A 27714-nucleotide genomic window follows, 5' to 3' on the forward strand; every position below is an offset into this window, starting at 1 on the left:
GCCTTGCAGAGCTTGTCTTCAGGGTATCCCAGCTGATGGGCGCACCCAGGACAATTCCAACCCTTCAACATTCCAACCCATTCAAATTTATAACTCATTCACAGTAGCTACACGAATAACACTTTTGCAAGCATGAGGAGTCAAACAAAATAAAATAGAACAGTCTCAAAGTGTAGATGACTTACAACTTGTAGCGCGTTGGCTCCCTCTAGTGGTATGTTAAAGAATCACTTCATTGAACGTTTGCGTAGCATTAAGTACAATCATTAGCATGTTGACTTTTTGAAACGTTTGTTTTCAGACCGTTTATTAGGTACACTTTTTAAACGTACATTTGATTTGAATCATTATTGATGTACTTTTTTATTTTTCCCGTGTTTATTTTTTTTTTTTTTGATCGCTAAATCAGCTATATTGCCAGATATGAAACATGGTGCTACGTGCAAAAACAATGTCGACTGGTTTTTGGGCGCGTGAAAGTGTCAGCAGCGGAAGGTACATGATGAGTCCAAGGTTGCAGAATTCCCTTCTTGAGCAATCATCCCCTTCAATTTACTCACTTCATTTTTCTTTTTAAAAGGCTCACATCATATTTACACAATCATTTCCCCTTGAGGAGTTAGTATGAATATAATAATATCGAGTGACTCGTGTGAAACACACCAAACATGATGATACGCTTGAAGGGTAAGTCCGGACAAGTTGCATTAAATTGAATGATGGGGTATTTTGGTGAAAAGCTCTTACAGGAAATCTGATTATAGCTTCTTCATCATCCCCCACTTTCATGATAGAAGAAAAGAGGAAGTCTTCTGTTTCAAGTGTGAAAAAGGGTTGACAACAAACTGCTGCCGGACGTTTCTCTCAATTGTCGACTTTGGCGTCCTGAGCGGTAAGACGGCTGTTTATTTTGCTCTACTTGATGTCCTACTGAAATAGAAATTGCAGACTGTATTCATCTATTGTAAAATGAAATATAGATTCAAGACTTGATGACATGTATTTTTTAGTAACGTTGGCTTTTTTTGGGGGGGGGGGGAATTTTGAGATTTGTTGATTTTCACTATTATGTATACTCGGTCCATATTTGGCATGAATGTAATATTTGTACAAAAAGTAAAAACAAATATTTCTTTAAATTAGACCCCCATGGTTGCCTTCACCTCTCTTTTTTTTACGTCGTTGTCATCTGCAGTTAAAAAAAATACAAATATAAAAGCTTGGTACAGGCCCATCTATTTTAAAATGTACAGTGTAAAAACAACAAAAAAATCATCAGAAATTTTCAAGTAGTACAGCATTGGGCTGAAAAGAAACTTTTGGTGAATATGATTTATTTGATGTAGTGTTTGGACCAGAGGTCACAGAAAATTTGTGGTAAACTGAATTTGATTTTTAATTTTTTTTTTTTTTAATATATATTTTCAGGTCATGTTGCTCAATAAGACTTGCGTACCTGTAAATGGCACCGCATGTGCAGCGCCTACCTCCAATGTCGGTCTCGCCGTGGGCCTGACACTCTTCTTTCTGCTGCTGGTTGCAATTGCTGTTACGATCACGGTCAAATTCTGTAAGAACAAATGGAATCTGCCTCTATTGGGTCAAAAGAAGGAATGCATCGAGACGCCACAGCGGGACCATCAGTACGCCGGCATGATCAGAACACAATCGGCTGAGAATCCTCCCATCTATGAAAATGTGAAAGGCCAGAAAAGTGGCGCCAGGTCTCAGAGCAGGTGTGCCATTATCTTCTTACATAATAATGTTGATTTAGAAAGTGTGACATCGTATGAACGTATTGTCCGTAAAACTGAACAGAACGGAAACAGATGAAGAAACATTGCATGTGACGCGGTTTCCCCATTTCACTTAGTTTTGTTTGAGAGAAAATGCTCCGTTTCGACTTTGTGATCTTCTGAGTAGTGACAAAGCAGCTGATGACTCACCAATGATGCTTAAAATCCATTAAACTAACACCCCTAAGTACAAGTAGACATTGTACAAAAAGTAAAAAATATTTCTCTAAATTAGACCCCTCTTTTTTCATCATCTGCAGTTTAAAAAATAAAAAAGGCCTATCTATTTTGAAATGTGCAGTGTAAAAAAAAAATAATAATCATCAGAAATTTTTCAAGTAGTGCAGCACAAGTACAGATATCTAAAAGTAGTAGTACAGTAACAACGTTTTTGTACTTCCCACCACTCCAAGTAACATAATATTTGCACTAATGATTTTATTTATGCTTTTGAATTTGACATTGCTGGTGATTATTTCTCTACAGGTCATCTCATGTACCTGCTGAGAATTTTTACTTGCAGTGCGATTCCCCCGATGATGCAATCTACAGCAATGATCCTGCATGTAACCTCGCCTTTCTACCAGAATCTCGATACGACGACGTTTATATTGTCCCGGAATCATAAGAACTGACATCACAATCGCATTTTTTCTCAGCCCGGCTTCACACAACCTGTGGTGATTTTGTAACCACGAATGTCTCTTCAAAATTGATCTCATGTTTTTGGCTATTTAACACTTTGTCTACAGTATGGAATGTAGAACCAACCTTAATATTTTCATATTTAGCTCTAACAAATTCAACATGGACTGTATTTCCAGCATAAAAACGTGAACATCTCTATTTCCTTCATTATGTGGCTGGCACATGAGAGTCAGCATGCTAAATTGGCACAAACGTGACATCGCTACCCAGACGACAGGGCATAGATAAATCGTCATTCTATTTATTTCATTTATGTTCCATAATGCAGGTTGTTTGTTTTGTGCCTGTTGTTTGGATGAATGCCGTAGAACAAAATCTTGTTTGAATGTAACAGTGCTTAACATCTGGTGCCTTTTCCACTAAATTCAACCCGTGGAAAGTTTTCTTGGCAACATCTATGTCCCTCGCCTCGGTCAAGGCTACGTAGTGGTGTCAGGGTCATTGAAAGGAGATACTGTCCAAGTTATCAATAAGCTGATTTGCAGTGCAGTCTACACTGTGCAGACACACCTTGGCCTTCATAAACTAATTTGATGACAGCATGGCCATTGAGAGCTTTTTACTTCCTGTATGTTTATTATGAAATGTCCTTGTTGGTGATATAAATTCAAGTGCAACAGGTCTGTATAGATAAATAAAAACGGCAATGAAATAATCATGACAATACAAAATGTTTGTCATATAATACAGTACCTTCAACGTAAATGACAATTAAATTAAAAAGTATGTTATGGCAGTGATTCCCGAAACTACTGTGTCATGCAGTGCAAGGGATTCTTTTTATTACCAAAAAAAATTGGTAAATTATCTGTCTATGGCAATATAATGACAAAATGCTTTTTGACTAGATTGCAGATGGTACAATTAACCTGAGAATGTTACATGTGTATTGTAAACAACCACATTAGTTTACCTTAAAGTCAGCTAGCTTAATGCTAACACATAATAGGAAACACCATAGAAGCGTTACCAAATAGCATCCTTGTCGCACCTTTTAAGCCACAGATATTTGAACACAAACGGTGAAGGGATACATGTAGACAGACAATATAACAATAGTCATACTTTCTTTATCCTCTGCAAAGAATGAGCAATATTTCCGCTTAATCTTTATTGAGGAGCTAAGATGTTTCCATCTATATATGTCTGTACTATCCTATCTAAAGGTGGCCAAGGCAACACTATTTAATCAGCATTTTTGGTGAGTATGTTTTCGTGATTTTTCATAATTACGTAGTATGTTATTTGATAAATATTGCTCTCTCAACAGCTCTCTCTCTTCTAGACTCGCAGTTTGTGGTGGTATTGAAAAGTGGATAAAGTCAGGTAAGCCCCTACCAAAAGCCGAGGTATCAAATGTACCGTATTTTCCGCACTTAAAAACCTTAAATTTGCGCCTTATAATCAGGTGCGCCTTATATATGGACCAATATTGAGCCACTACAGCAGGTGTGTCCAAAGTCTGGCCCGTGGGCCAAATGTATTTATATCTTGTATATGGACAAAGTTTTAAAATGGGCCATTCATTGAAGGTGCGCCTTATAATCCGGTGCGCCTTATAGTGCGGAAAATGCGGTATGTCTTGCCACGTTTTTTTTTTTTTGTGAGTGTTTTTACACGTGCTAAATGCTAGGTTGTTTTCCTAAGCTGCTCATTGCTCTTTTACGCTTAAATTGAGGTTAACTACCTTGACCCGGTAGATGGGATTGAAGATTGTATTTGGGTGACTTATACTGATTTTATAACAAATCTCAGTGCTAGCTGGATAGCTCAGTGGCTAACACCACTACCGCAAGTCACTCAGTTTTGGGTTCAAGAAATCATTTGTTGTTAGATTTCACACATCTTTTTGGGTAGTTTTTATCCCTTGATGACTCAAAATATTTAGTGTAGTAGTGTGCCTTAGCTCAAACAATTGGGAATGGGGAAACACTGCTTTATAAAATGCTGTAACAATAGCAATTGATACATGAATGTAGTTAAGGAGTCGGACAATAAATAAAATTTTCAAATAAATAAAATATTTAAACATGAAAGTCCAGTCAGGAAAAAAAACATGACAATATGAGTTTGGGCTGCTTTAGGCACAATGACATTTAGTGACTATTAGGTCACTAAAAGGTGACAGTTTCAACTTCCCCCTACCGTCGTAGTACATGAGGACCATGGGCTCGTAGGAGGCCGGCACGCAGCATGGCCTAGGCGAGCCGCCCTTCATGATCTGGTTTAAGCGAGACTTCACCTGCGTGTGCATGCTGGCTGGCTTGTAGTTGTGTGGGCACGTGCCGTCGCACAAATGCATCGTGTACTCCGTTGGGGCCACGATCCAATCGGTCCAGCCGATGTCTCGGAATGACACGTTGACGGATTTGCGGCAGCACCATCCTTGTTCGTTGCACTCGTCCTCCTTGTTGGAGCGACGCAGCCTTCTTTTCCTTGCTGCTTTGGGGGGAATGAAGTCTAATTCCAAGGAGATGATTGGCTCGCTTTCACCCACAGCCATCCTTACATCCACAACCAATGCTGTATCATCATCATCTGCTTTGATCCACTTTGTCACCTCGGTGCCGATGTCCATTGTCACATTTAGCATCTTTGAGACATCAACACGAGGGGTCGTGTGTGTCCACCTGGTGGAGTTCACCATCTTCATGCGCTTGACTTTAATCTCCCTCCTAATGTTAGACTTTACTTGGGTTGGTTGAATCGGAGTCGCCATGGAAACCCGAAGTTGACATCGGGTTAAAATAGCCTCCGGATGGATGTTTGGGTTCTTATGGAAAACAGCTCTGTACATGTGTTGACCGGGTGGCAACTGCGACAGGTCTTTCCAATGAGGTGCTTTCACTGGGCCCACAATGGAGAGAAAGAGCAGAGAAAAGTGAGATAGAAAAAGTCTACACACCCCTGTTCAAATGCTGGCAAATAGCTGCAGGTTATGTCATAACAAGCACAGTGGAAAATTGCTGTTTATCTGATGTAGTTTCTTTGTTGAGCTTTGTACGGGTAAAGTCACATGAAAAGATTTCATGAATGAACTCTGCAAGCAACAAACATTCCGTTCTACTCCCACGTTCCTTTCACTCACGAGTGTTAGTCATGATGAAATTAAGCAAGCGTTTCATCACCCCGTTTACCTGGAGCTGGAAAAAGCACCGTCGACACAGTCGCTCCCGTCGACTGGCTAGAATTTCTCCTCATCTCCTTCAGTTTTTCCCAGTAGAGATGATACATCCTCCTCAATTCTCGCTCAGATGCTTTTTGGGTGATCTTGGGCTCTTTGTCCATCCCAAGTGAGCTCAGGATTCCCATCTTGACCGCCTCCACTAGCTGGACCCTCTGAATTTCCACATCAAGTGTTTGCTTCTGGGCCTGTTGAGGCTTACACTTCCCTGAGCTGGAGCCAAAGAGCAGGAGTAGCAAGGAGGAGAGGAGCGTGCATGATCTGAGCATGGCGGGTTTGTTCTAGGAGTGCTGCTCTTGTCTGGATGTGCTCTGTCTATGTTGTTAATGAAATTCTTGGCATGCTTTCATTTATAGGGTGTCTGTTGCCACGCCCCTTGCTCAGTCAGGTGAGCTTTGATGGTCTGAGTCAGGCTCACAAGGTATATTCAGGAACACTAATGTGTCTAATGAGCTCTTGTAAACTTTTAAAACAAACATTGTGGTGAAGTGCTTCAAAACCATTTCAGGCCAGTTACAAACTTTAAAAAAAAGTTACAAACAGATCCACCACTCATCTCCCAAGGTGTAAAGTTCACAAATACTGAACAAACATAAAAAAAAGGGTTTAATCACATTTAGTCAGTTGAATAAAAAAAGATAAGTGGAAAATTCCTCAGACCAGTATTGCCAAACACGTCATGGGAAAAATTTCCCTTCAATTAGTAACCAAGTTCAATGCATGATTAGAAAGTAATTTCTTACCAGTTACTATGTGACTTGTGGATTGTGTTCAAAACATTTTTTTTTTCCACTGAGGGTGAGATTATAGCATCTGCTGCTGGCTGTTTTTATGATAGAGAAATAAAAGATAATTGGGAATGCTGTTTGGTCTTGAATAACATCTAAAGCTCCGGATCACTTAGGCATCAAATACAATGACAGCCACTGTGTGCATGGAAACAAAAAATAAAATAAAGCACAAAAGTATGACTTGCCGAAATAGGTGATTTGTTTTGGAACCCATCCGCTGGTATTCTTAAAAAAAAATCCCCATTTTGCATTTTGCTGCATGCTCAAGTTCCATCTTGTGAATAAGTTGAATATAATTGGACATTCATTTAGACAAAAGTAGTGCCTTGCCACCCCATTGTGGCTTCAATAGGCAATTATAAACTTTGTTTGAAGGTGTTTATTGCAATTCAACAAAGAGATCTACATAAATCAGTTAGCTTAATGCTAACCAACAATGCAAAAAGTCATCGCCTAGCTAAATAAACTAGCATGAATGTTGAGGGAGTTGCAATCTTTCAAGCAACAGACATTTGAATGCAAACACAAATAGCAGCAGTTATCTCAGGGAATGTAAACAAAATGTAGCAACACATCCATTATGGATTTAAAGTGAGGCAACATGCTTGACGTTCTCAATGCTGGGAGCCAAGTTTCAGCATGTGCAGCAGATGTCTCAAACCAACCAAAACAGGACTCAAAGAAGCCTTGCAAATTGCAGTCGAAGTAAAGAAAGAATTAGCCATAGTTTCTTGACGTGTGTGTGTGTGTGTGTCTGTAGATTTTTGAGCTGTGAGTCATTGAGGTAATAAAGCAATCAGGTACCACAGCAGGCAATTCAACCTTGCAAGATAGAAGTGTGTGAAAGGCTTTGGTGAGTCACCAAGTATGCAATCGTGTCGTTTGTACTACAATAGTGAAATCTTATATATAAGCCATTTTTTTCCTGCAGGTTAGAGGAGAGAACGAGACATCATCCAAACATTCACTTTCTGTGGTGCTTGTACAGACAAGGTATGTTTTTTTTCTCCATTGTTAGTTGATTTAACTGTTTTGTTTAGTCAGTTCACAACATTAGCTAAGGAATGTCAATATTCTGATATTCTTAAACATATGTGTTTTTTTTTTCACTTCTACTTATTATGAGCAGTATGTAAAGTTTTGAAATAAGGAAACTATTTTGTGTGCTGACTTGTCACCTAGTTAGAAAAATGGCTGTTATATTTGATGTAATTGAAAGTAATCATTTGGCTTAACTTTTCATTTCAGAGTCTATACTTTTAATTATTACACAATTACAGGAGTCTAATCAAGACTAGTACTTTTTCCCGTCTATGTTTACACAAGCTAACGCTGGCATTCTGTGTGGTCTTGGTTTCACTCATGCTATCAGGCCCTTTGAGGACAACCTAGTAACTCATCCAGTCAGACAAATTACGCCATCTAGTGGCAGATATAGTGTACGTCCTGTGATCCAGCCATTTCTTTCAGTTGCGCATGCACAACTTCTCAAAATTTGGTCAAAGTTAGGTGGAAATTGTCTGTGCTGGACACGAACCGTGATAGTGACGTGACAAAACTGAAAAGACACACATGAATTGACAAAACTGAAAACCAATACAATTATTTAATGGGAGGCAATTAGACATTGTGTACTTAAAACAACGAAGCAATTAACTAATTCAATTAAAGTCTCAAGTTACCACAATATACTGGCAGGCAAAACAATGAAGTCCTCTTCCACTAGATGGCAGAAAGAACTAATTAACCTACGTTCCCATTTTGGTTTGGTAGTGTGCTTTTTAAATGCTCGTAAATATTTTAAATATCTTAAATAGTTTTTGAACTGTCAGAGACCCTAGTCAAGGAAAAAAACTGTGTAATAGTGTGTATTTACTTTTCTTACAGTAGCATTCCACTTATACACATGCTGCACAACCAAATTACGCTTTTGAGTGCTGCATTCCTTCAGTTTTTTTTACTCTTTAAATAGTTATTCTTTACAGCACAAAAAGCCTTAAATCAGGAAAATTAAAGTTTCATGTTTCCATCCCCAAGAATTAGTTATGAATAGGGAATTTCACAATGAAGAACAACAAGCGGCCCACTTGTATAGATACCACAGTAGAAGAAACAAGCCCATTGTTGTTATGAGGAAAAAACAAAACAATACAAAGTGACTCTCTGATACCGCTGGGTGACAAGAGAAGCAGATGCCTTCAAAGCACAATTGTTTTTCCCCACAATAATTATCAACAATAAAATAATAGGTTAATATAAGCACTTTGGCCATCTCTTGCAGTCCACACACCATCCACTTCCTCAGCGCATGATGAACCGGCAAGTGAGCACTTTTCAATGTGGGGGAAACCGGGGCGGAAGATGAACAGGCTGAATAGGAGGGGGGTGATGTGGTGGCGCAGCAGCGAGGAGGAGCAACTCTCTCCAGGGTACAGCAGATCGCCAAATGGCTTGACTGGGCAACCAAACGCGTTGTCCTGCCGATGTTTTTGATTTGCAATTCATAATGGATGAGCCGAATATCCTGAGACGACGCGGGCTACAGGTAAATAAATAATAAGACGCTGTCACGAAACGCCGCTTGTTTCCAGGCAAATTACAAAGAGCGTGAGCATGAGCCGAACGCTCAGAAGATACAGTAGACTATTTGATGCTTTGAATTGGGGTGGTGTCCATTTTACTTCCACCTCGATAGAAATAATCATACACACCATGTGTTGCATTTGTACGCGGGGTTGACAGGTTTATTTTGGAGCATCTCATTACAAAGCTTTGCTAAATGTGGTTGCCTTGGAGATAAGAGGAGCACACATGATCCAGACAGGAACACCTCCTTTATCTTCTCCTGAGTGCCATGTTTGTTTTTCTACGATGGGAATAATGAAGTGCACGCGTCACTGTATTCTTTGTGCCTCTGGTTTCTGTTGACAGGGTCAGAATTAAAATAAAGTCCTAATTTGGGGATTGAGGTGGTAAGAAGTCGTTTTCCAATCTAATTTTAAAATATACAGATCATTATTAATTGTTACTAGTGGCACAAGAGTGAAAAGGGAGAACATTATATGATCATGTAAAAAAAAATATTCATCCATCCTTGGTTCATTTTTTTGTTCAATTTAAATGCCTGATGCACCTTTAGGTGCTATTGATAAAAAAACAATGACATCAAGGTGGGGTCATGATTTTAACCTAACTGTTTTTTGTTGTCAAATGAGGACAGCACAAATGCCCAACAGATATTGCGCCAAAGCATATATTAAACATGAGAAAAATCTCACTCCGCACCCCCAAAGAAAAATGAAACACAAAAACAGCTCATTGAAATAATGCTGATCTTGTCTGCATTTACTCCCGAATGAAAAACTGGTTTCGTTAAACACCACGCTTGCATTCCGTTGTACGAATCACAAACACATTTCTTTGTTCTGCCTGTCACTATTATTACTGGTAAAAATACATGCAGACACAAATCTTTTTGTCCTAATATTTCTCGGACCAACATCAAAAATGTTGATTTATTTGGCTGCGTTCGAACAAAAGAAAAGACAGACTGGAGAATAGAAGAACCGAACCTTCTTATACCATCAGAACGAAAAAAAAAAAACAGCTGTCAGCAAATCTTGTTTCGCCTCAGTCCTGCCAATCACATGATCAGCATTGACCAGTTAAGACTTCCACTGTATTCTCTGTGACTCATAACCTATTAGTAATACATGAAAGTAGGCCACACTACAGCTAATGACATTTACATGCACCGAGAGGGTCATCAGGGGGGTTTCGATCGATAAAGCCAGCACAAGTACTTCTTATGCCGTAGCTTGTTCAACATATAATGATTGTTTAAGAGTATGTTCGCGAAAGACTCTCCAGTTAGGTCTTTTGGAATCAGAATAAGTATGGATAAAATGATGCAAATATTGTCACTGTCCAAGGAATACACAAAAGTGATGTTTCTGCTGCCATATTTGTAATGTGTTTCTTCATTTCTTTATTCCAGAAAGAGCTGAGTCTACCACGGAGAGGAAATGTGTAAGTGATACAAAGTCATTGTTTTTGCAACCGGCTCATCCAGGTGCTTGTCACCTGTCAGTTTATCACTTTATGTCAATACTCAGGTTATTTTATGGCTATATACATACATTCTCTTGGTAGCTGACAATTGAAGCTGTAAATCAGGACTGTCTGCTGTCAAAGTGGTCTCACCGCTCAGACTGGTTTTGTGTTAAGCGATAAAGCGATGTCAGTTGGGCACAATTTGAATATTTATGTTCTGTTTTTTTTTTTTTAACTTTAGACCATTTGAAAACCTAAGCTTTTAAAGCAGAAAGTGCCTGCCAGTAGTCTCTTGACAATCTTCAACCAGTTCTGCAGTATCTGCATTTTGTTTACATGAAAGATTAAGGTTTTAGTCACCTTGTGACTCAGTCGAAAATCAGATAACAGATAAGAGTCATTGAAATGTCGAACACATAACGTAATGCTTCACATTCAATTGCCCTGTGATTGATTGGCGATTGGTCCAGGATGAAGTTCAGTTCTTGTCAACAATAGCATAACCAATAGGAAACTAATCAAAGAAATTTGTGTACATATTGTCTTGTATGAATTGTATTGTACCCCATATATCTATATATCAGTGACAACTATTTGCCACCCCCTAGTTTTTAGTTTTAAATAAGAAATCCCTTTGCACTGGTAAAGGAATATACATTGTGTTGACTTCAGATAGCTCTTATATATGCACTGAGAAATGTATTATTAAAAATAAAAATATATTAAGAGCGCATATTCGTACAGAAGCATGTGCAGCATTTTGTCTATATTTGTTTTTGTTATACATCTTGTTAGGAACTGTATTGTGCCTTGGTAGCAATAATGCAAAATTGTGGCCCACCCCACAGGCCTTGGCGCCGTGACCTAATTTTTTTCTTCAGTTTGTCCGAGGGCACGTGAAGGCAACACCATTTCCTCCTCCCTCCAGCGCAGATCTTTGCGCGTGCGCTGTGCGTCGCTGCTGTGACTGGAAAGTTTTTTTTTCTATCACTCTTTATGTGTTTTTTGTCGCATTTATCAGTCGATAATGTCGCATTCTGGCGAGGACAGACTTTTCCTGAAGCGTATCGGATGACAAGAGGAGACCTAGAAGGACGGACATGGCCGTAGAAGCGGCTCGTTATTACCGAGCTGGCGATTTGCGGATCGGGGCTCAGTTTTTACCGAAGCTGGACGACCGTGTTGGTGCCTTCGGAGGTGGCCGACTAACCAGGTTAATCTAACTGGCTCCAGTGAACCTCCACTGGGGGAGACTCTTTGACATGAGGCTGTAGAGGACAGCTCCCCTCCCTGGATTACCTTTATCGGTCACCACCATCATCACCACCATGGCTGACCAAAACCATTACTGGACGGTGCTACCGAGCTACAAAACTAGTTTTGTTACCGGGGCCATGATGAAAAGAACCAAAGGGTAAAATAATAATCATCAAAATGCTATGCAATTAGCCGTCTGTATACCATCTCGTCGGGTCTTTGATGACAATTTTCTATATTATTCTTTCAATGTGTGGCCGTAGAATTTCTGAAAGTGAAGCGCGCGTGTGGACTGTCATTGTCTGCACCCATATGTAGCATAAATCCCCACAAAGTATCTGTCGATCGTTATTCCGATATAATTACGATGTTAGCTCTGGGAGATAGATTGGATTATCACATATGTACTGTACTGTACTGTACTGTACTGTACTGTACTGTACTGTACTGTACTGTACTGTATAAAACAAGCTTGTAACGTTCGTATCGAGCTTCTCACTTTATGACAGCCTTATCTCCCTTGACCAATATAAAGGCTCTCAGTAGATCATTGGTGGTACATGCATTTGTATTAAATCTGATAAGGATTATTCTAGAGGAGTGAGTTGTACCCCCACCGGGCATTTTATTGGGCACACCAGCAATAAATAATGGTATTTGAATTGTGAGAAACACTAATACAGTGTTACATTGTAAATGGATGGATGAATGTGCCGTGAGAGAAATGTTTAATTCATCTTTGGTTACCATCGTAATGCATTGGAATGAATGGCAGTGGGGTGTGCCCTGCCTATAACTCAAGTAGGATTAATTGCAGGGAATGAAGAATACAGCATTTGAGTATTGTTGTCTGTGTACAGGTGTTGCTGCACCGGTTATGGTCAAGTTTATTTATGTAGCCCTTTATCCATTTATTTGGAAAAACGTGTACGGCTTGTCACTTGTACCTCTTAGCACCATTGTGAACTCTCCATGTCATCTTATTCAAGCACCCCAAAAAAAAGATGTTGCATAATGTTAATAAGGATAAATAGCACCATAAAAGCAAAAATATCAAAAGAAATAGACCTATAAAATGTAATTACTGTATATAGTTAATTGTAATACAGTCGATTGAGACATACCATGTATAGTCAATTTCTGTGAATAATTGATGCTCCCCTGAAAGTGATTCTAATTGCCTATATAAATAGTTGTAACCATAAATATACCACCAATTATGCACTTAAACAGCACTTACAATGCTTACAACCGTCGTCCAATGTGTCCATACTTTTTAAAATACAGCACAAAAAACAAGGAATGTGTAACTGCATCGCCAAACGCAGGAGTTACTACATCGAAGGAGTTGATGGGAAGAAAGTTTGCTACTTTATCATCCGCTGGGCCAACATAGCGCCGAGTGTTTCAGTGTTTACTGACTGGTAACCGCTTGATCAGTGTAGTGTCAACACAACTGGCAGTTGGAGATAGCTTTAGTGATGTTCCACGGAGCTGTTGTTATGGATTCCATTTGTTTTCTAGTTTGGTGAAACTGTCATCCGTGTCTGCTTCTTGGGAGTGTTTGTATTTGAAAAATCATGACTTGGGGTCCAGTGAGGATTTTTCTACCATCTAATTTATTTTTTAAGTCGTCTCATAGATCAGTATTGCAAGCTATTTACCCATTATTGTGGTTTTCAACGGAGCTCAGGGATTGGACGCAACATAGGAGCAGACGTGGAACATTGAGCTGCCGTGCCACGACAAGCATCTGCTCACTGTTCACAGTGATGCTGTCATCTCTTTGTTCTGGTTTGATTTTTCTCAGAAGAATAAAATGGAACACATGCGAGAATGTTTGTGCGTTGAGCTGCAGATGTTTTTAAGTCAGTCCATTTTTAATCTTCTTCTTGTCTGTCATTGGACTGTCTTTGTCGATTTTTAGTTTTTCCTCATTTTGTGGTATAACATACAAGTGTGTTCAGGCACAGTGGAAGGATTTTTTTCATATGGGCCAATAAATGGGGGGGTAGCATTTTAGCGCTGCCCCCGAGTGTGTGAATGTGCCTCGTCGACAACCTAGAAATGTCAAGTTCTATCGGTTTTCACATCCACTTCATTATTTTAGGTCACAAGAAGGTGAGGAACGGCGATATCGATATTTTCGGAATGACCCTGAGTTAATGCGACAAGTGTTTTGGAAGGTGAAATAGCACATCTGTACAGCAACTGAAATATTTACGATCAAATAGGCATTAACGGTCCTTTTTTGTGTCATTTAGATGATTGAGATGCCAGAGGTGTGTCTGTAATAACACCCTCAATTAAGTATTTAACATGGTAATAATACTGTGATTAACCTTTCTTTACACTTTAATAGTCATTATGAAGTTTGATCTTAGTGACATTTTGTTTAAAAGTAAAGCTCAGAAGGCTTCGTAGACACTTTGACACAGGGAGCAACAGCCCAGTATAAGGTGAGTTTTTTTTTTAGGCATATTATAGAAGGACATAGATCTAAAATTGCAATAAATAATGAAATCACCCAGGAAGAATCCAAGCAACAAGATTAAGCCAAGACATTACAGATGAACTCAGGGTTGCACTGATATAATACAAATAAGAGAGTGTATACAGAGTTCAGTCAGCTTCTCCCTGATCATGGTAATATACAGAAATTAAATTCAACTTGGTGGTTCTGTTCAGCCGACACAATCCAGAGCTCATTCAGTACATTCATCTCGGAGTGGAGAAATGTTCTGCTCAGCTATGGTAATGGATCTGCAATGGTGCTATGGAAGAGAGTGGAGTTATGTCATGGCGGCCAATGGGTGCATCTGGCCTCCTTCTTTAACCGTTCAACAAGGCTTTATTTGTGTGATTAGTTGCTGTAGCTTCAACCCAGTCATGGGAACACTTCCAGCTGTGTTATCAAATCGAATCAGTGTTCCTTGGAGCTCATCTGCTCACCATGTTTGGAATATTTGGTTCCTATTTGTCAAAATGAATGCACTATGTGTTTGTAAGCTGTATAGATTGTTTTTGTGGAAGCTCATGGCACAAGTGACTTTTAATTTTTTTTTTTTTTTTATTGTGACAGTGCCCGTAACAACAAGAGGAGGAGTTTGGCGGTCGGGACCCCTTCGCCCACACTCTCACGGCCGCTTTCACCTCTCCCACTCACTACAGGTACTTGTGTGGTTTTTGTGTTTACACTTGTGTGCCATCTGAGATCTATTTGTAATTTGAGAGTCTCATTAGATGAACCGTGTGCATGATGAGCCAGGAGTGGTTCGCCCACAGAATTACCCCAAGAGCTCAGCGACGACTCGTACAGGAGTTCACAAAGGAACTCCCTTGCTGACTCAACAATGAGGAAGAAACTGGGCATGCATAAAGTTCTTTGGGAAAAAAACAGCTGCTTACCCCAAAAAACATAAAGGATTGTCTGAGAAAATCTGATTGTGGCTTAAAAGGCCTTTCATGATCATAAGTTGCCGTTGAGGGTGGCCCAACCACTTAATAGGTTTCGGGGGCAATCATTTTTTCACGCAGGGCTGTTTAGGGGTTTTCTTCTTTAATAACAAAAAGCTCCATTGAAAAGCTGCATTTGACTTGTTTACTTGTGTTGCCTTTGGCTGATAGTTAATTTTGTTTGACGATGGGAAACATTTAAGCGTGACAGACATGCAAAAAAATAAAGAAACCGAGAAGGATGCAAACACTTTGTCCACAAAACGGAATGTCACAAGATTGTCAGTATTAAGCCTCTAGTGTTGTTTTGTTTATTCCCTGCTAGTGGATATGATGGAACTGTTACATTAAGGAATCAAAGACGTCCTTGTGTCGAGCTCGGACAACATGACTTTTTTTGTCGTTCACGACCGCCGCAAAGTTAGATTAGCAGACAGTTTTTAAATTTGTTCCGTGTCTTGGACCACACTGCAAGTCTGACACTGACCTGACCCTGCCCCCCGTTACTGACTAATTTAATCAGCCGGTCAGTTTATCCCTCGGGTCCAGACACGATGAACTATTCTTAATTGTTAATAGTTTATGAATGGTAAGTTTGTAACAAACTGTGTTTCTTTAGCTGGCAGCAGTCCTTCAGAAAGCCCAAGAAATGTCTCCGCTAGCAACTCTGCCAACTTCCAGTTTGCCCGCAGGTAAGAGTTGCGTTTTGGAAAATCTTTACCCTGGCTGGAGTTTTCCAAAAGGGTCCCTAAAAACAGAACGTATGCAGTTAAGTGGATTGGGCTTTTTTAAAGATGCAGCGGCGGTCTCCTGGAATTCATTTCTGGGTTAATGTTGCACTGCAGTAGAGCATAATGCAGCACATGCTGGAAGATGGATTGTGCTACTTCACACGAAGCCGCATGACTCATCCACGTTAAGACTTCAGAGACTGCCAATGTGAAGACAATGTTTGGCTAGGTTCACTGGGTTCATTTGTTATTTACTTGAGTGTCCAATTATTTTGTCACTCAAACTTCTAACTGCAGTGACTTGTGATTTACAAGGCCTCAGGACAACTGCAAACCAAGCGACATGACCAAACACGACTGAACTGGACAGATCGTAAAAGTGGCAGCGACCTCGCTTATATGTGCCTCGTGGTCATAATAACCACAATAGAGTGACAATCCAGAAAAACGACATACGGCAACTCTCCCGCTTGTAAAACAGAAAATAATCCGCAGGTCACGGTCACTCGGGAAAATTCCGGTTGTCATTTCATATTTAGTAACATGTCCCTTAAAGCTTGTTTATGTCAGGAAGCCTTTGACCATTCTTGTCATCATGGATTGTCATCAGTGAATCAAACCATTCTGGACAGATTGGGGGGGGGGCATCATTGTCGTAGTGATTGCTTGTGCGAGTGTATGAAGTTGTGAATGTCATCGGTGCATTGCAACAGGAGTTCGGCTGCATACTAGAGCGTGATAGACAGACTGAAGCCGTGTTTATTTTGTTTCTTACTCTTGTCTTTCACTGTCTCCCTCGCTTCCTTCATCTCCTGCTCCATTTGCACCCGTGAAGCCATCTGGCCCGTACTGAGAGGTAAGAAACCATCACAAATGGAAATCTCCATGTCTTGCAGTTCTTTTTTTTTTAATACTGATTTTAACTGAATTGCAGAGGTTTTATCATTTATTTCCAGGATTTTACTGTTTTGTTTTGTTTTTCAGCAGAGGAGATGGCCGAAGATGGTCTGTGGCATCGGTTCCCTCCTCGGGATACTGCACCAATGCACCCAGTTCCTCAGTATCTGTAAGCCTCTACGTATCTTGGTATCTTGCTTCCAAGACCCCCGCAGTCACCTTTATGCCAATTCTTTAGCACAGCTGATACTTCACCCCCCCCTGCCCAAAATCAATTTTCAAAGTGTGAAACTCTCACCTGCTCGCTGGCTTGAAAACTGGCCTTGCAAACAGTGTGTATTTTGCTCCGCCGGGCAGTCTGGAACCAAAACGTTCATTCATCGCAAGTGTGTGTTCTTGGCAAGAGGACAAACGTCGCCGGCGTCTGCAGACCGTCGAGAGCGTCATTTCACGCTCGCGCGTCAGCAGTGTTGAATGTGACCTCAAAGTCCATCGACAAGTCGCAAGAGAGCCTTTAAAAGCTAACCAAATATTACAGTTTTTGTTGAATTATACACGGCCAAGTAAAGGGGGGGGGTTGTTTTCATGAGTTAGTCATGATAACAGGATGTGTCTGATGATAAATACTTGAATCACAGCTCTTTATCACGTTGCACAGAGGGAAGGAATGAATCACCCAAGAGTAATGTTGAGTGCTTTTTCCAATGCAATGCGATCTGTTTTTCTGACTTAATCCAAGAATTTTAATGGCAAAAAAGATCCGTAATGCCCAGGTGTTTATTGTCATGGAAAGCGAACTTAATCCCTCACAAGTGATTTTTTTTTTTTTTTTTTCTTCTGGCACAAACAATTAGCAAGGGCGGTACAGGATTTCCTCACTCAATTGATTCCGTTTGGGAAAAGTCACATTTTATTCAGCATTTGTGAGTTACACCCATTACGTTTTTGTGTCTGTTTTTTTTTTTTGTGGTGACTCTCTTCATACTTTATCTTAAAACTCGTCAGTTGGCCGGAAAACAATCGTTGGGTCTTGTGCCACGGCTGTAATTTTGCATGCTTGGCCACATGGCTCAGAGACAGTGAGGTCAGCTCTCCCCGCACAAAGCCCCTTTCAGGGATCCTCTCAGTCATTTCTTTATGTAGCTCCAGCCTGAAACATCTCTCGTTTCCTTCTCAGGCTTTCTCCTCCTCTTTCTATCACCTATTACGTTTCCCTTCTACAACTAAGACCTCTGCCCAAGAAAGTTTTCTTCAATTCCAAGGCACACATTTTGGTGTGGAGTGAGTCAAAGAACGCACACGTGGCCAAAATAACAGCCTGGAATTCTACTTTTGCAGGACAAATCACTTAAGCTCACGTAGTCCTGACTGAGATGACAAAATCATAATTTATGTTTGGTTTTAAGCACCCTCGCTGTTTATTATGTTGCCGTCATACACTTTTCCATATAAAGCAAAAGTAAATGCTCTGCAGCCACCGCCGCTGTCAGTTATTTCCATTTTCTTCAGGACAAATCCTGCTTATCTTCACTCCTCTTCTTTTCTTCCATAGTCATCCTCCTCCCAGGAGCTTTTGCACCAGCTGCCTCTCCAGCCGACACAAGATGATCTCCACTTCCTGTTTAAACATTTCCGGAGCACGGAAAGCGTGGCGGATGAGGAAGGACCACACACTTCACCCACTGTCAGGGTCCGCTCGCGCAGCCTCAGGTAGCATTAGTCTATATTTCTTATAGTGTGTGTACTTCAGATGACTCAAAGTCATATTTTAAATAAAAAATAATAACAAATAAATCCGTCACACCAGGTTCTTCACCGATCCGGAACTGAGAGATTGCAGTGAATAAATAGAAGTCAAAACTTAATTCATGGACTTTGAGTAACGTTTAGTCATAGTCCAAAAGTAAAGTGGGATAAAACATGACAACATCTCGGTGCTGGTAAGACACCTCAATTTAACTCCACGTCTTTCAAATTAAAATAGGTTACTGGCAAGTGTCATTGGTGGCTTTATAAATAGCTCCAGAGTGCCTGTAAAACATTTGTTGTCCCCAAGACGTTAACCAATGCGACCTTATTAAACCATTCAACCGAAATAGAAACGTTCTGTTACTTGCGTTACATGCTCTCGTTTCTGACTGCTCGGGTGTTTCTATTTTCAAGCAAGTGTGTTGATTTGTCTGGCGTGTTGCAAACATTCCTTCTTGGAATTGAACCTGTTCAAATACAACAGATGGATGCATTCGTGGCTTCTGGAGATGAGAAAGTTATCTGAAGCATTTTCAAATGAGCTGACCATGGGGTTTTTTTTCCCGTTCTGAAAAATACAATTTAATGATCGGATGTTTTTACCCTTTCAACGTTTGCCTGTTTCTCATCCAGCCCTGGACGAACCTGTGGAACGTTCGACAATGAGATCGTCATGATGAATCATGTCTATAAAGAACGATTTCCCAAGGTACCGTGGAACTTGGAACCCATCTTTATTTGTCCTCTATCCCTCTTAATCAATCTCCACTTTTGATTCTTTCAACACAATATTTATTCGTCTTCCATTGTTGTTCCTTTCCCAGGCAACAGCGCAGATGGAGGGTCAACTTCTGGACATTATTGAAGAATGCTCGCCTGGAACTGCTCTACCCCTGGGCGATGGTGTGCTTGGGTTCATCCAGCACCAGCTGGTGGAACTGGTCCGAGACTGCCTGGACAAGTCCCAGAAAGGCTTGGTCACCTCTTGCTACTTTGTGGAGCTGCAGGAGAAGCTGGAGAAGCTTTTGCATGAGGTAAATACTCCCGTGGTGTGAGCCACTTCTGGTTTCTTGCCATTGAAATGTTCCTTTCAGAAGAGCCAGTGAATTTCTGCCACAATCCCTTGAACAGACACTTGATTTGTTCTTTCTCCATCAGGCGTATGAACGTTCCGAGAGTGAGGAAGTGACCACCATTACAAAACTAGTGAAGAAAATTCTCATCATCATCTCCAGGCCTGCCAGGCTTCTGGAATGTCTGGTAAGGCCGGGTTGTAATAGTTTCCACCACTGCCTATTGTTAAAGGGATTTTGTTGTTTTTGCATGTTTGCTTGAAAAGAAAAGGCTCCTGGTCAAAATGGAATGAAACAACTTGAAGAAGAACACGTCTCTTGTCTTTTCCAGGAGTTTGATCCTGAGGAGTTCTACCAGCGTTTGGAGACTGCGGAAGGTCAAGCCAAGGTGAGCCAGGGGATCAAGACGGATATTCCCAGATATATCATCAGTCAGCTGGGACTCACCAGGGATCCTCTTGAAGGTGCTGAACTGTCAATTCCTACGATACATAAATGAGCTCGCAGGGAAAAAAGTGTGTTTTTAGCGACTGAGTTCTTTTATACATTCAAGTTCCTTAGGCGGAGTCTCACTTGCGACCTGCTGGTTTTATGGTTTTGACCATTACACATTCCATTACGTCACACATTTCATTACATTTCACCATTGTTAAACTTTGATTTAATATGCTGTTATTTTCTTATTCTAAGCTAAACATTTGCAATCATTTTTATTCATTTATCTTGTCTTTTTATTCATTTTTTTTTTTTTCCTAAAACAAATCTTCCAATATTTAAACATGATCTTAATGCTGTGAATTTTTGCATCTCCAGAGATGGTCCAACTGGAACAAACAAGCCCAGTTCACAGGTCTGCCAGCAGAGAATCCGATGAGTCTGGAGAGGCAACGCCAACCCAGGTAGAAAGTCATGCAGAACATCAATACAAAGATATAGAGCACAAACATGATCGCAATGCTTTTGTGATTTAGAGCCGGGCAGTTTGCACTCCCCCGCGTAGGAAACCGCTGGAGAGTGACTTTGAAACCATCAAGCTAATTAGCAATGGCGCCTATGGGTGAGAACATTTCTTTCTTTGCATTCATCAGACTGTCTTTTGTGATAATAAGCAGAAAAAAGACATCGGAAGATGTGTTCTCATTCAAAATGTTCTTACTTGTCATCTACTCTGGCCCACCATCTCTCCTATGCCCCGCCCCCCTTGGCCACTTGCAGAGCTGTATTTCTAGTCCGTCACAGGGAAATGCGACAGCGCTTTGCCATGAAGAAGATCAACCGGCAGAACCTGATTTTGAGAAATCAGATCCAGCAGGTCTTTGTGGAGCGAGACATCCTCACCTTTGCTGAAAACCCATTTGTGGTTTCCATGTTTTGTTCTTTTGAAACACGCCGGCATCTCTGCATGGTCATGGAATACGTAGAAGGTAAACAAGCAGTTTGATGGTTAGGCCACTCATCATTTATCTTTCTTATATTCATCACAATACATGTCCTACTGGCTTCCCATTATTCCAAGGTGGTGATTGTGCCAATCTTTTGAAGAACATCGGTCCTCTGCCTGTGGACATGGCACGCATGTATTTTGCAGAAACCGTCCTGGCTTTGGAGTACCTTCACAACTATGGCATCGTACATAGAGACCTCAAACCTGACAAGTGAGCCCCAACGTGTTCCTTCAGTCTCAATTTTGGGGGTCACATTTCATATAATTGTGTTTGTTTTCCTTCCTTTCTAGTTTGTTAATCACCTCCATGGGGCACATTAAGCTTACAGACTTTGGACTGTCAAAGATCGGCCTTATGAACATGACAACCAATTTGTACGAAGGTCACATTGAGAAGGACACGAGAGAGTTCATCGACAAGCAGGTATGTGGTCTTTTCTTACCGTTAAATAATATGGACTTCATGAAATCAGCTAAGATCCTTCCAGGTGTGTGGCACCCCCGAGTACATCGCTCCTGAGGTGATATTGCGGCAGGGCTATGGCAAGCCTGTCGATTGGTGGGCTATGGGCATAATCCTCTACGAGTTCCTTGTGGGATGCGTGCCTTTCTTTGGAGACACGCCAGAACAGCTTTTCGGTCAGGTGGTTAACGGTAAGGAAATTCTTGACTTGAATGTTTTTCTCGTGTCATCACGGGTAACATTTTCCATCACAAAAGTTTAATTCGTCACTAATTAGTAACTCACTGCAGTCGTCACTGTGTTAGAATGCTTTCAGTGAGTTTGTATGGTTGACGTTGTTTGCTCAGATGACATCATCTGGCCCGAGGGAGATGATGCTCTACCGGCTGATGCCCAAGACCTTATCACCAGACTACTTCGTCAGAGTCCGCTGGAGCGCCTGGGGACAGGTAGCGATTATTACCGGACTTGAAAATGAAGGATTTTGTTCAAAATGTGTATTTATGCTCCTTAGGTGGAACCACTGAGGTGAAGATGCACACGTTCTTCCTGGGACTTGACTGGAATGGCCTTCTGAGGCAAAAAGCGGAGTTCATACCACAGTTGGAGACTGACGAGGACACCAGTTATTTTGACAGTAGGTTGGATTTATAGAGGCATACTCTAGATGACGTAAGTAACATTTTATACCTGTTGTATGATCCCGTCATTTACAGCACGATCCGAGCGATACTCTCACCTCGGTTCCGACGATGATTATGAAACAAACGACGACGAGTCTTCTCTCGAACTGCGACAGTTCTCCTCCGTGGCCCATCGGTTCAGCAAGGTATGTTTTCTTTGACCGCTCGCAGTGTTTCTTTCAACTAAACATCTTTTTGTGATTCAAATATTGAAGGTGTACAGCAGCACGGAGCACCTGTCCACCTCCACACCGTCCAACCAGAGCTTGTCATCTTCAGAGCGGAGCCATAGCGAAGAAAAGGACGAGCGATGGGAAGGCAGAGGCGGCTTTTCCCCCGGTGACGGACACAAGCACCTGGCCGTCGGAGACAGAACAGATGGAGTCAGGGGGAGGTGAGATTTGTCACACAGATTTAAACATTTTAAAACATTTCCTGTTAAATAGATAGATAGAGAATCAACTTGCTCTGCGCATGACTCCGTAATGATTGGCAAGTCAATAGCAGAGTGGCAAGTCAGGAATTCACCCTCACGTCCAAATATGGCAACCTCCAGCTGCAAAAAAAAAAAACGAATGGCGACAAGCAAAATACCAAACTTTAGCCTTTAAAAAGGAGTCCACATACCAGCGGGTGATGTCTCGGCAGTTATGTCTTTTTTTTTCTAGATTTTAATGTGGTCAGTGAGAACAAACTGTTCAGAGTTCCGGAATAACTGACTCCACTTTCCCTAAAAGTTTAAGCCTTTCAGATCATTAAATGATGATTCACGACCACAGGGCCGGGTTTTGAAAACGAACGTTACCAAACGTAACCACGACCACGCACGAAAGCAGAGGCCATTCGCGTATGAAAATAAATTGCAAACTGCAAAAACTCTTTTGGGCTGCGTCCACCTGTTGTTGTTTTTGTGATCCTTAGTTACCACTATTCCTTCAATACATTCTTAACCCAGGTTAAAATAAATCCTGCGTGTGTTTCTCTCGCAGCTTGCGTCCTCGCGCTTCGTCCAGTTCGTCTCAGTCAGAGCGCAGTGCTAGCCCGCTCGTATTAAACAGCACTCAGAGCCTCGACTTGATGCCTCGCTTTGCCATCGCTGCCGAGGAGGAGGGTAAGCCTGGAGAAGCAATCGCGCCATTTTAGGTTCAACTCGTGAAAGACTCCGACGCCTTACTCTTCCGCTTTGCGTTTGTAGATGGTATGGTCTCCAATCTGCGGCGCATTCGTTTGCGCAGCAACAGCACAGGCACCAGGCCGTCATTCCGCAGAGGCGCGTCCAGACGCATCGCCCACCAACTGGACACCCCAGAAAAACCCAGACCTGCTGCTGGGAAAGTCCCCAAGTCTGCCTCGGTCTCTGGACTCTCCCTCATTATTACCCCAGGTGCAACCATAACAATGACCTTTTTACAATTTAAAGAATGCCTTATTTGTGAAACATGAAAAGAGGACCGTTTACACAATCTTACACAATATTGTTACAATGTACAGTACTGCAGTTGTGTAGCTGCTTTTATGGTTCATGTTTACAGTGCCCTCTACAGACTGTTGCCAGGCAATGTATACAACGCAAACGAAACGCATTTGTCCTATAGGGGGCGGTAATGTACACTTCCCTGATAAAGCCACAGCAATTCGTACCAGCATAATGACCACTATTAAGATGTTATGTAGCTGAGTTCACCCAAAACCAAGCAGAGGTTTTATCCCCTACAAAGTATTTAATATTGCTGTAAGTCACTCAGGAAGTGTTTGATCATGGCATAAATTTGGTAGTTTTGTAAGTCGTCCTGTGCAATAGTTACAAAACCTGCCTCAGAGTTTGTTTTGCTGTCTTCAAGGGTAATTAAATTGGATATGTATTAAGATTTAGGTCAGTTGTTTTGACCATTTGATATGCAACCACAATAGCCCCGTTGCATTTAACCACGTTGGGGACAGCAAGAATGACCTTTTCAAATATGCTCTCCGTCCAGATGACTCAGCGGGTCCCTCTTCCAGCCCCAAGTCATCTCTATCGCTCTCGTCCAACCCGTCGTCAAGAGACTCCTCCCCCAGCCGGGATCTTTCCATCAACATCAGCTGCCTCAGGCCTCCAGTGGTCATCCACAGCTCCGGGAAGAGGTTTGGCTTCGCTTTGCGAGCCATCAGAGTCTACATGGGGGACAGCGATGTCTACACAGTTCACCACATGGTCTGGGTATGTGTCTGCCTCACAGGCGCTGCGGTCGGAACGATAATTATACTGATGTCAAATTCGAGTTAACTATGTTTTTCTCTGTGTCCTTTTTGGGCATTTCTTGTTCAAATAAATGTCAACAACACTGTTGTATCATGGCAGCATAACTAAGATGGCTGATCTGTGTGTGTATGCGTGTTCAGTGTGTGGAGGACGGAAGCCCGGCGCACGAGGCTGGTTTGAGAGCTGGTGACCTCATCACTCATGTCAACGGCGAATCTGTACAAGGTCTTGTCCATACTGAGGTGGTCGAGCTTCTGCTTAAGGTTTGAGATGAAATGCAAATTGATTGTGGTTCCTCTATTAGCTTCATGTTAAAAGCTACGTTTTCAGCAGAGTGGCAACCGGGTGACCCTCCAGACCACCGCTTTGGAAAACACTTCCATCAAAGTGGGGCCTGCCAGAAAGACGAGCTACAAAGCCAAGATGGCTCGACGCAGTAAGAAAAGCAAAAGGAGAGATGGCCAAGACAGGTAGAGTGTCACTGCAAAGCATTTTGGAATTTGAGTTGATGTCTCCGGTTTGGCTAAATTATTATTGAATGTACATTGCTGTTGACCTTTACTTGTTTTGCTCCGCAGCCGACGGCGTAGCATCTTCAAGAAGCTGTCCAAACATACGCCCCCTGCACCGATGCAAAGCAGTCGTAGCTTCTCGTCCGGCTTCCACCAGTCATCTAGTGACAGCCTCTCTGGCTCCCCCACTCAGTCTCTCTCCCCCGGCCCGTCCACTCCCTGTCGCTCTCCCGCTCCTGACCACTCTGGAGGTGAGATGGAAAAGGTTTTCATGAGATGCACCTGCACAATACATCTATAGTATATGCTCATTTATATATTGAAAAGATGACCTGAGTTATCTCTTTCTCTCTTCACTCAGATTCAAGTTCCTCTCCCTGCTCCAGCTCCCCTAACTCACCGGTACCTCAGACTCGTCCCAGCTCCCTTCACGTGATGGGCCGCTACACCAAGGCTGGCCGCTGCAAGTCCACCAGCAGTATCCCACCATCCCCGCTAGCCTGCATCCCACCTCCCCAACCTGTGTCTCCGCAGTGCTCCCCCTCCTGCCTCCCTAGCCACCCAAAGTCATTACAGGGCTTTCACGGTAAAACGCTGTCCCCTCCCACGATCGCCCGTCATTCCGTGCGTCCCCGCAGCGCCGAGCCGCCGCGCTCGCCGCTTCTCAAAAGAGTCCAGTCAGCAGAGAAACTAACTGGTGACAAAGCAACAGGCGGCTATCATTGTGAGAGGAAAGCCTACAGCACGCGTCGCCATACCATGGAGGTGCCTCTGTCTGAGGGCGAGGACGCAGAGGAGGACTCCGCCACCAGCTTCGTCTGCGTGGGCGAACACGGCCGCCAAGGGCTGTACGTCGGGGGCCCGAGAGGCCACCAGGACGTCATCGGAGGAGGCAATGAGCACCACCGCTCTGCCGCCTCGCCGCAACACCGCGGCGGCAACCACCACTCGTCCGAGGTGGTGGTGATGAGAAAGCTGGCCCTGTCCGAGCGCCGGGACTCCTTCAAGAAGCAGGAGGCCGTGCAAGAAGTGAGTTTTGACGATTTGGACGAGAGGGAGCCCACGCTTCCTCACACTCAGCCCAAGACGTTCAAGGCTTCCTGGGTCAGCTCGGCCCAGTCAGACTCCAAGATGAAGGTGGGGGGGAAGGCAACACAGCAGAAAGCCAAGTCTAAAGATGAAGAACAGTTTTAGATGCAGTCACTTCACAAGAGATTGAAATTAACAACCAGTTTGTCCTGGGGGTGTCTATTAAAAAAAAAAAAAAGTTAGGTTTTTGGCCTTTTGGAGTCAATTTTCAGGATGGGCCTAAAAATACACTATTATCCATACAGTTGAACATAATTTGACCATTTCTGTGACAAGCTTAAATTAAATTTTTGTATGTTCATCTTGGGCCGATCGCATCGCCAGACAACTGTGCTCAAGTCCCATCACAAGCTTGAAAATGGATGTTTTGAAGTAAAATGCGCATCCTTCAATAGCGTTATCCTGAATATGTCTATATGTGTTCATTTCCCTGTCACTTGTTTTCTGTCTGTCACCGAATGACATTTTGTAAATATATTTGTATTTCAAATGAAGACTTGTATTTATATCTATGCTCATCTGTTCTTTGGGTTGCTAAAATGGCCTGGGATGCTTTCGTGATTGTTTGCTACTGTCAAATAGTGTAAATACACCGAGCGAGTGTTTTTTTTTTTTTTTCCTCTCAATTTCTTTAGGGGCTTTTTGTTGCACTTGGATGCAACCCAAAAAATCCATTTTGTGCTGCTTCTCAAGAGGAAGTCTCTGACATGATTGGGTCTCATCACTACTTGATATGAAGATCACACTTGAAAGACAAACATTGGTGCCAAAGCAAGGTTAGCCATAAAAACCACACACAAGTATAAAAAGAGATAGAACAACTCTATATCCTTAATATCCAGCTTGAGGTGTATGTACTCGTTCTCACTTGTTCGGTAATTTAGCATACTAGTAGAACAACTACGGCGCTTGATGTATAATAAGAATGAATTTTTGCTGCGATAATGTGGTATGGGTGTTTTTTTTTTTTTTTTTTTTTTTTAAAAAATGTAACCACATAGTTGAACAAGAAATCCTGAATGGAGGAAATAAAAAAAAGGGAGGTGTTTTTTCCCCACCCTATATACCCATAAGGAAGCATTGTTGTTGCAGTAGTACTAAACCACGCTGTTTGTGTTTTGTATAAACAACAGTGGACCTTAAAAACAGCTGTCGTGGTGTTTTTGAAAGTGACCTTGTAAGAATCGTTGGCCTGCAAAGTGAGTTGAGTGCAACTAAAGTGGCAGGTTCCTAATCGCCTCTTAAGATCAACCTCAAAGGATTGTGCATGCTTTACATTCCACCATATTATTCCCACCTTTACTTTTTATCGTGCCTGTTTGCAGGATTTTACTCAGCTCGTGGAAACTTCTCTGTTTAATACAGAAGCAAATGTGTCTAGGAGTTTCTCATGCAATTTGAAGCTCATTTGTTGGATACATTTTGGGATGCTTTCAGGATTTGTTTTTTTATTTCATACTTGTTGATATCTGTACCTTTAAGTATGTCTGTTTCAATTTCTTGTTTCAAATTGACATTTAGCAGGTTCGCCTTCACCCCCCCAAAAACTAGTCGTTGTATGTGCGTTGGTCTCCATGTGAGGTGTT

At 41.8% G+C, this 27714-nt stretch overlaps 3 protein-coding genes across 9 annotated transcripts; 2 read left to right on the forward strand and 1 right to left on the reverse strand.

The window, feature by feature from the left end:
- Positions 1 to 458: 458 nt before the first annotated feature.
- Positions 459 to 3159, forward strand: LOC148387750 (uncharacterized). 3 transcript variants are annotated; one of them, XM_088397043.1, is made up of 4 exons: positions 459 to 687; positions 765 to 892; positions 1429 to 1736; positions 2283 to 3159. In XM_088397043.1, exons 3-4 carry the CDS (start codon positions 1432 to 1434, stop codon positions 2422 to 2424), a joined length of 447 nt encoding a protein of 148 aa, XP_088253169.1. In that variant the 5' UTR covers positions 459 to 687; positions 765 to 892; positions 1429 to 1431; the 3' UTR covers positions 2425 to 3159. The 3 variants fall into 3 exon arrangements, with proteins under 3 accessions (XP_088253169.1, XP_088253170.1, XP_088253168.1); XM_088397044.1 differs by having other exon boundaries at positions 795 to 892; XM_088397042.1 differs by having other exon boundaries at positions 459 to 892.
- Positions 2730 to 5999, reverse strand: gdf15 (Growth differentiation factor-15). The gene is made up of 2 exons (XM_088397038.1): positions 5642 to 5999; positions 2730 to 5351 (listed from the first exon to the last, which is right to left on the reverse strand). The coding sequence occupies exons 1-2, from the start codon at positions 5955 to 5957 to the stop codon at positions 4585 to 4587; spliced, it is 1083 nt and encodes a 360-aa protein (XP_088253164.1). The 5' UTR covers positions 5958 to 5999; the 3' UTR covers positions 2730 to 4584.
- mast3a (microtubule associated serine/threonine kinase 3a) lies at positions 3779 to 27105 on the forward strand. 5 transcript variants are annotated; one of them, XM_088397031.1, is made up of 31 exons: positions 3779 to 3830; positions 7240 to 7332; positions 7411 to 7472; positions 8761 to 9024; positions 10477 to 10508; positions 14872 to 14960; positions 15865 to 15937; positions 16812 to 16832; positions 16961 to 17042; positions 18426 to 18583; positions 19256 to 19331; positions 19447 to 19656; positions 19781 to 19882; positions 20027 to 20159; positions 20509 to 20594; positions 20667 to 20752; positions 20911 to 21119; positions 21212 to 21350; positions 21431 to 21563; positions 21628 to 21793; positions 21950 to 22051; positions 22117 to 22239; positions 22319 to 22431; positions 22501 to 22679; positions 23275 to 23396; positions 23481 to 23669; positions 24262 to 24485; positions 24668 to 24790; positions 24858 to 24997; positions 25106 to 25290; positions 25401 to 27105. In XM_088397031.1, exons 4-31 carry the CDS (start codon positions 8986 to 8988, stop codon positions 26231 to 26233), a joined length of 4167 nt encoding a protein of 1388 aa, XP_088253157.1. In that variant the 5' UTR covers positions 3779 to 3830; positions 7240 to 7332; positions 7411 to 7472; positions 8761 to 8985; the 3' UTR covers positions 26234 to 27105. The 5 variants fall into 5 exon arrangements, with proteins under 5 accessions (XP_088253157.1, XP_088253153.1, XP_088253155.1 ...); XM_088397027.1 differs by lacking the exons at positions 3779 to 3830; positions 7240 to 7332; positions 7411 to 7472; positions 8761 to 9024; positions 10477 to 10508 and adding an exon at positions 11452 to 11946; XM_088397029.1 differs by lacking the exons at positions 3779 to 3830; positions 7240 to 7332; positions 7411 to 7472; positions 8761 to 9024; positions 10477 to 10508 and adding an exon at positions 11452 to 11946 and having other exon boundaries at positions 16964 to 17042.
- Positions 27106 to 27714: the final 609 nt, after the last annotated feature.

The sequence above is a fragment of the Syngnathus floridae genome, chromosome 14, assembly GCF_059516105.1.
Source record: "Syngnathus floridae isolate MCC-2025c chromosome 14, RoL_Sflo_1.0, whole genome shotgun sequence".
Classification (NCBI taxonomy): domain Eukaryota; kingdom Metazoa; phylum Chordata; class Actinopteri; order Syngnathiformes; family Syngnathidae; genus Syngnathus; species Syngnathus floridae.

Coding starts and splice junctions, on each gene's coding strand:
- mast3a (XM_088397027.1), top strand. CDS start 11,861: ATGGCTGACCAAAACCATTACTGGACGGTGCTACCGAGCTACAAAACT. Junction 19,332..19,446: donor ATAAAGAACGATTTCCCAAG/GTACCGTGGAAC, acceptor TTCCTTTCCCAG/GCAACAGCGCAGATGGAGGG. Junction 19,883..20,026: donor CCAGGCTTCTGGAATGTCTG/GTAAGGCCGGGT, acceptor TGTCTTTTCCAG/GAGTTTGATCCTGAGGAGTT.
- LOC148387750 (XM_088397042.1), top strand. CDS start 1,432: ATGTTGCTCAATAAGACTTGCGTACCTGTAAATGGCACCGCATGTGCA. Junction 1,737..2,282: donor GGCGCCAGGTCTCAGAGCAG/GTGTGCCATTAT, acceptor ATTTCTCTACAG/GTCATCTCATGTACCTGCTG.
- gdf15 (XM_088397038.1), bottom strand. CDS start 5,957: ATGCTCAGATCATGCACGCTCCTCTCCTCCTTGCTACTCCTGCTCTTT. Junction 5,352..5,641: donor GGTGCTTTTTCCAGCTCCAG/GTAAACGGGGTG, acceptor TTGTGGGCCCAG/TGAAAGCACCTCATTGGAAA.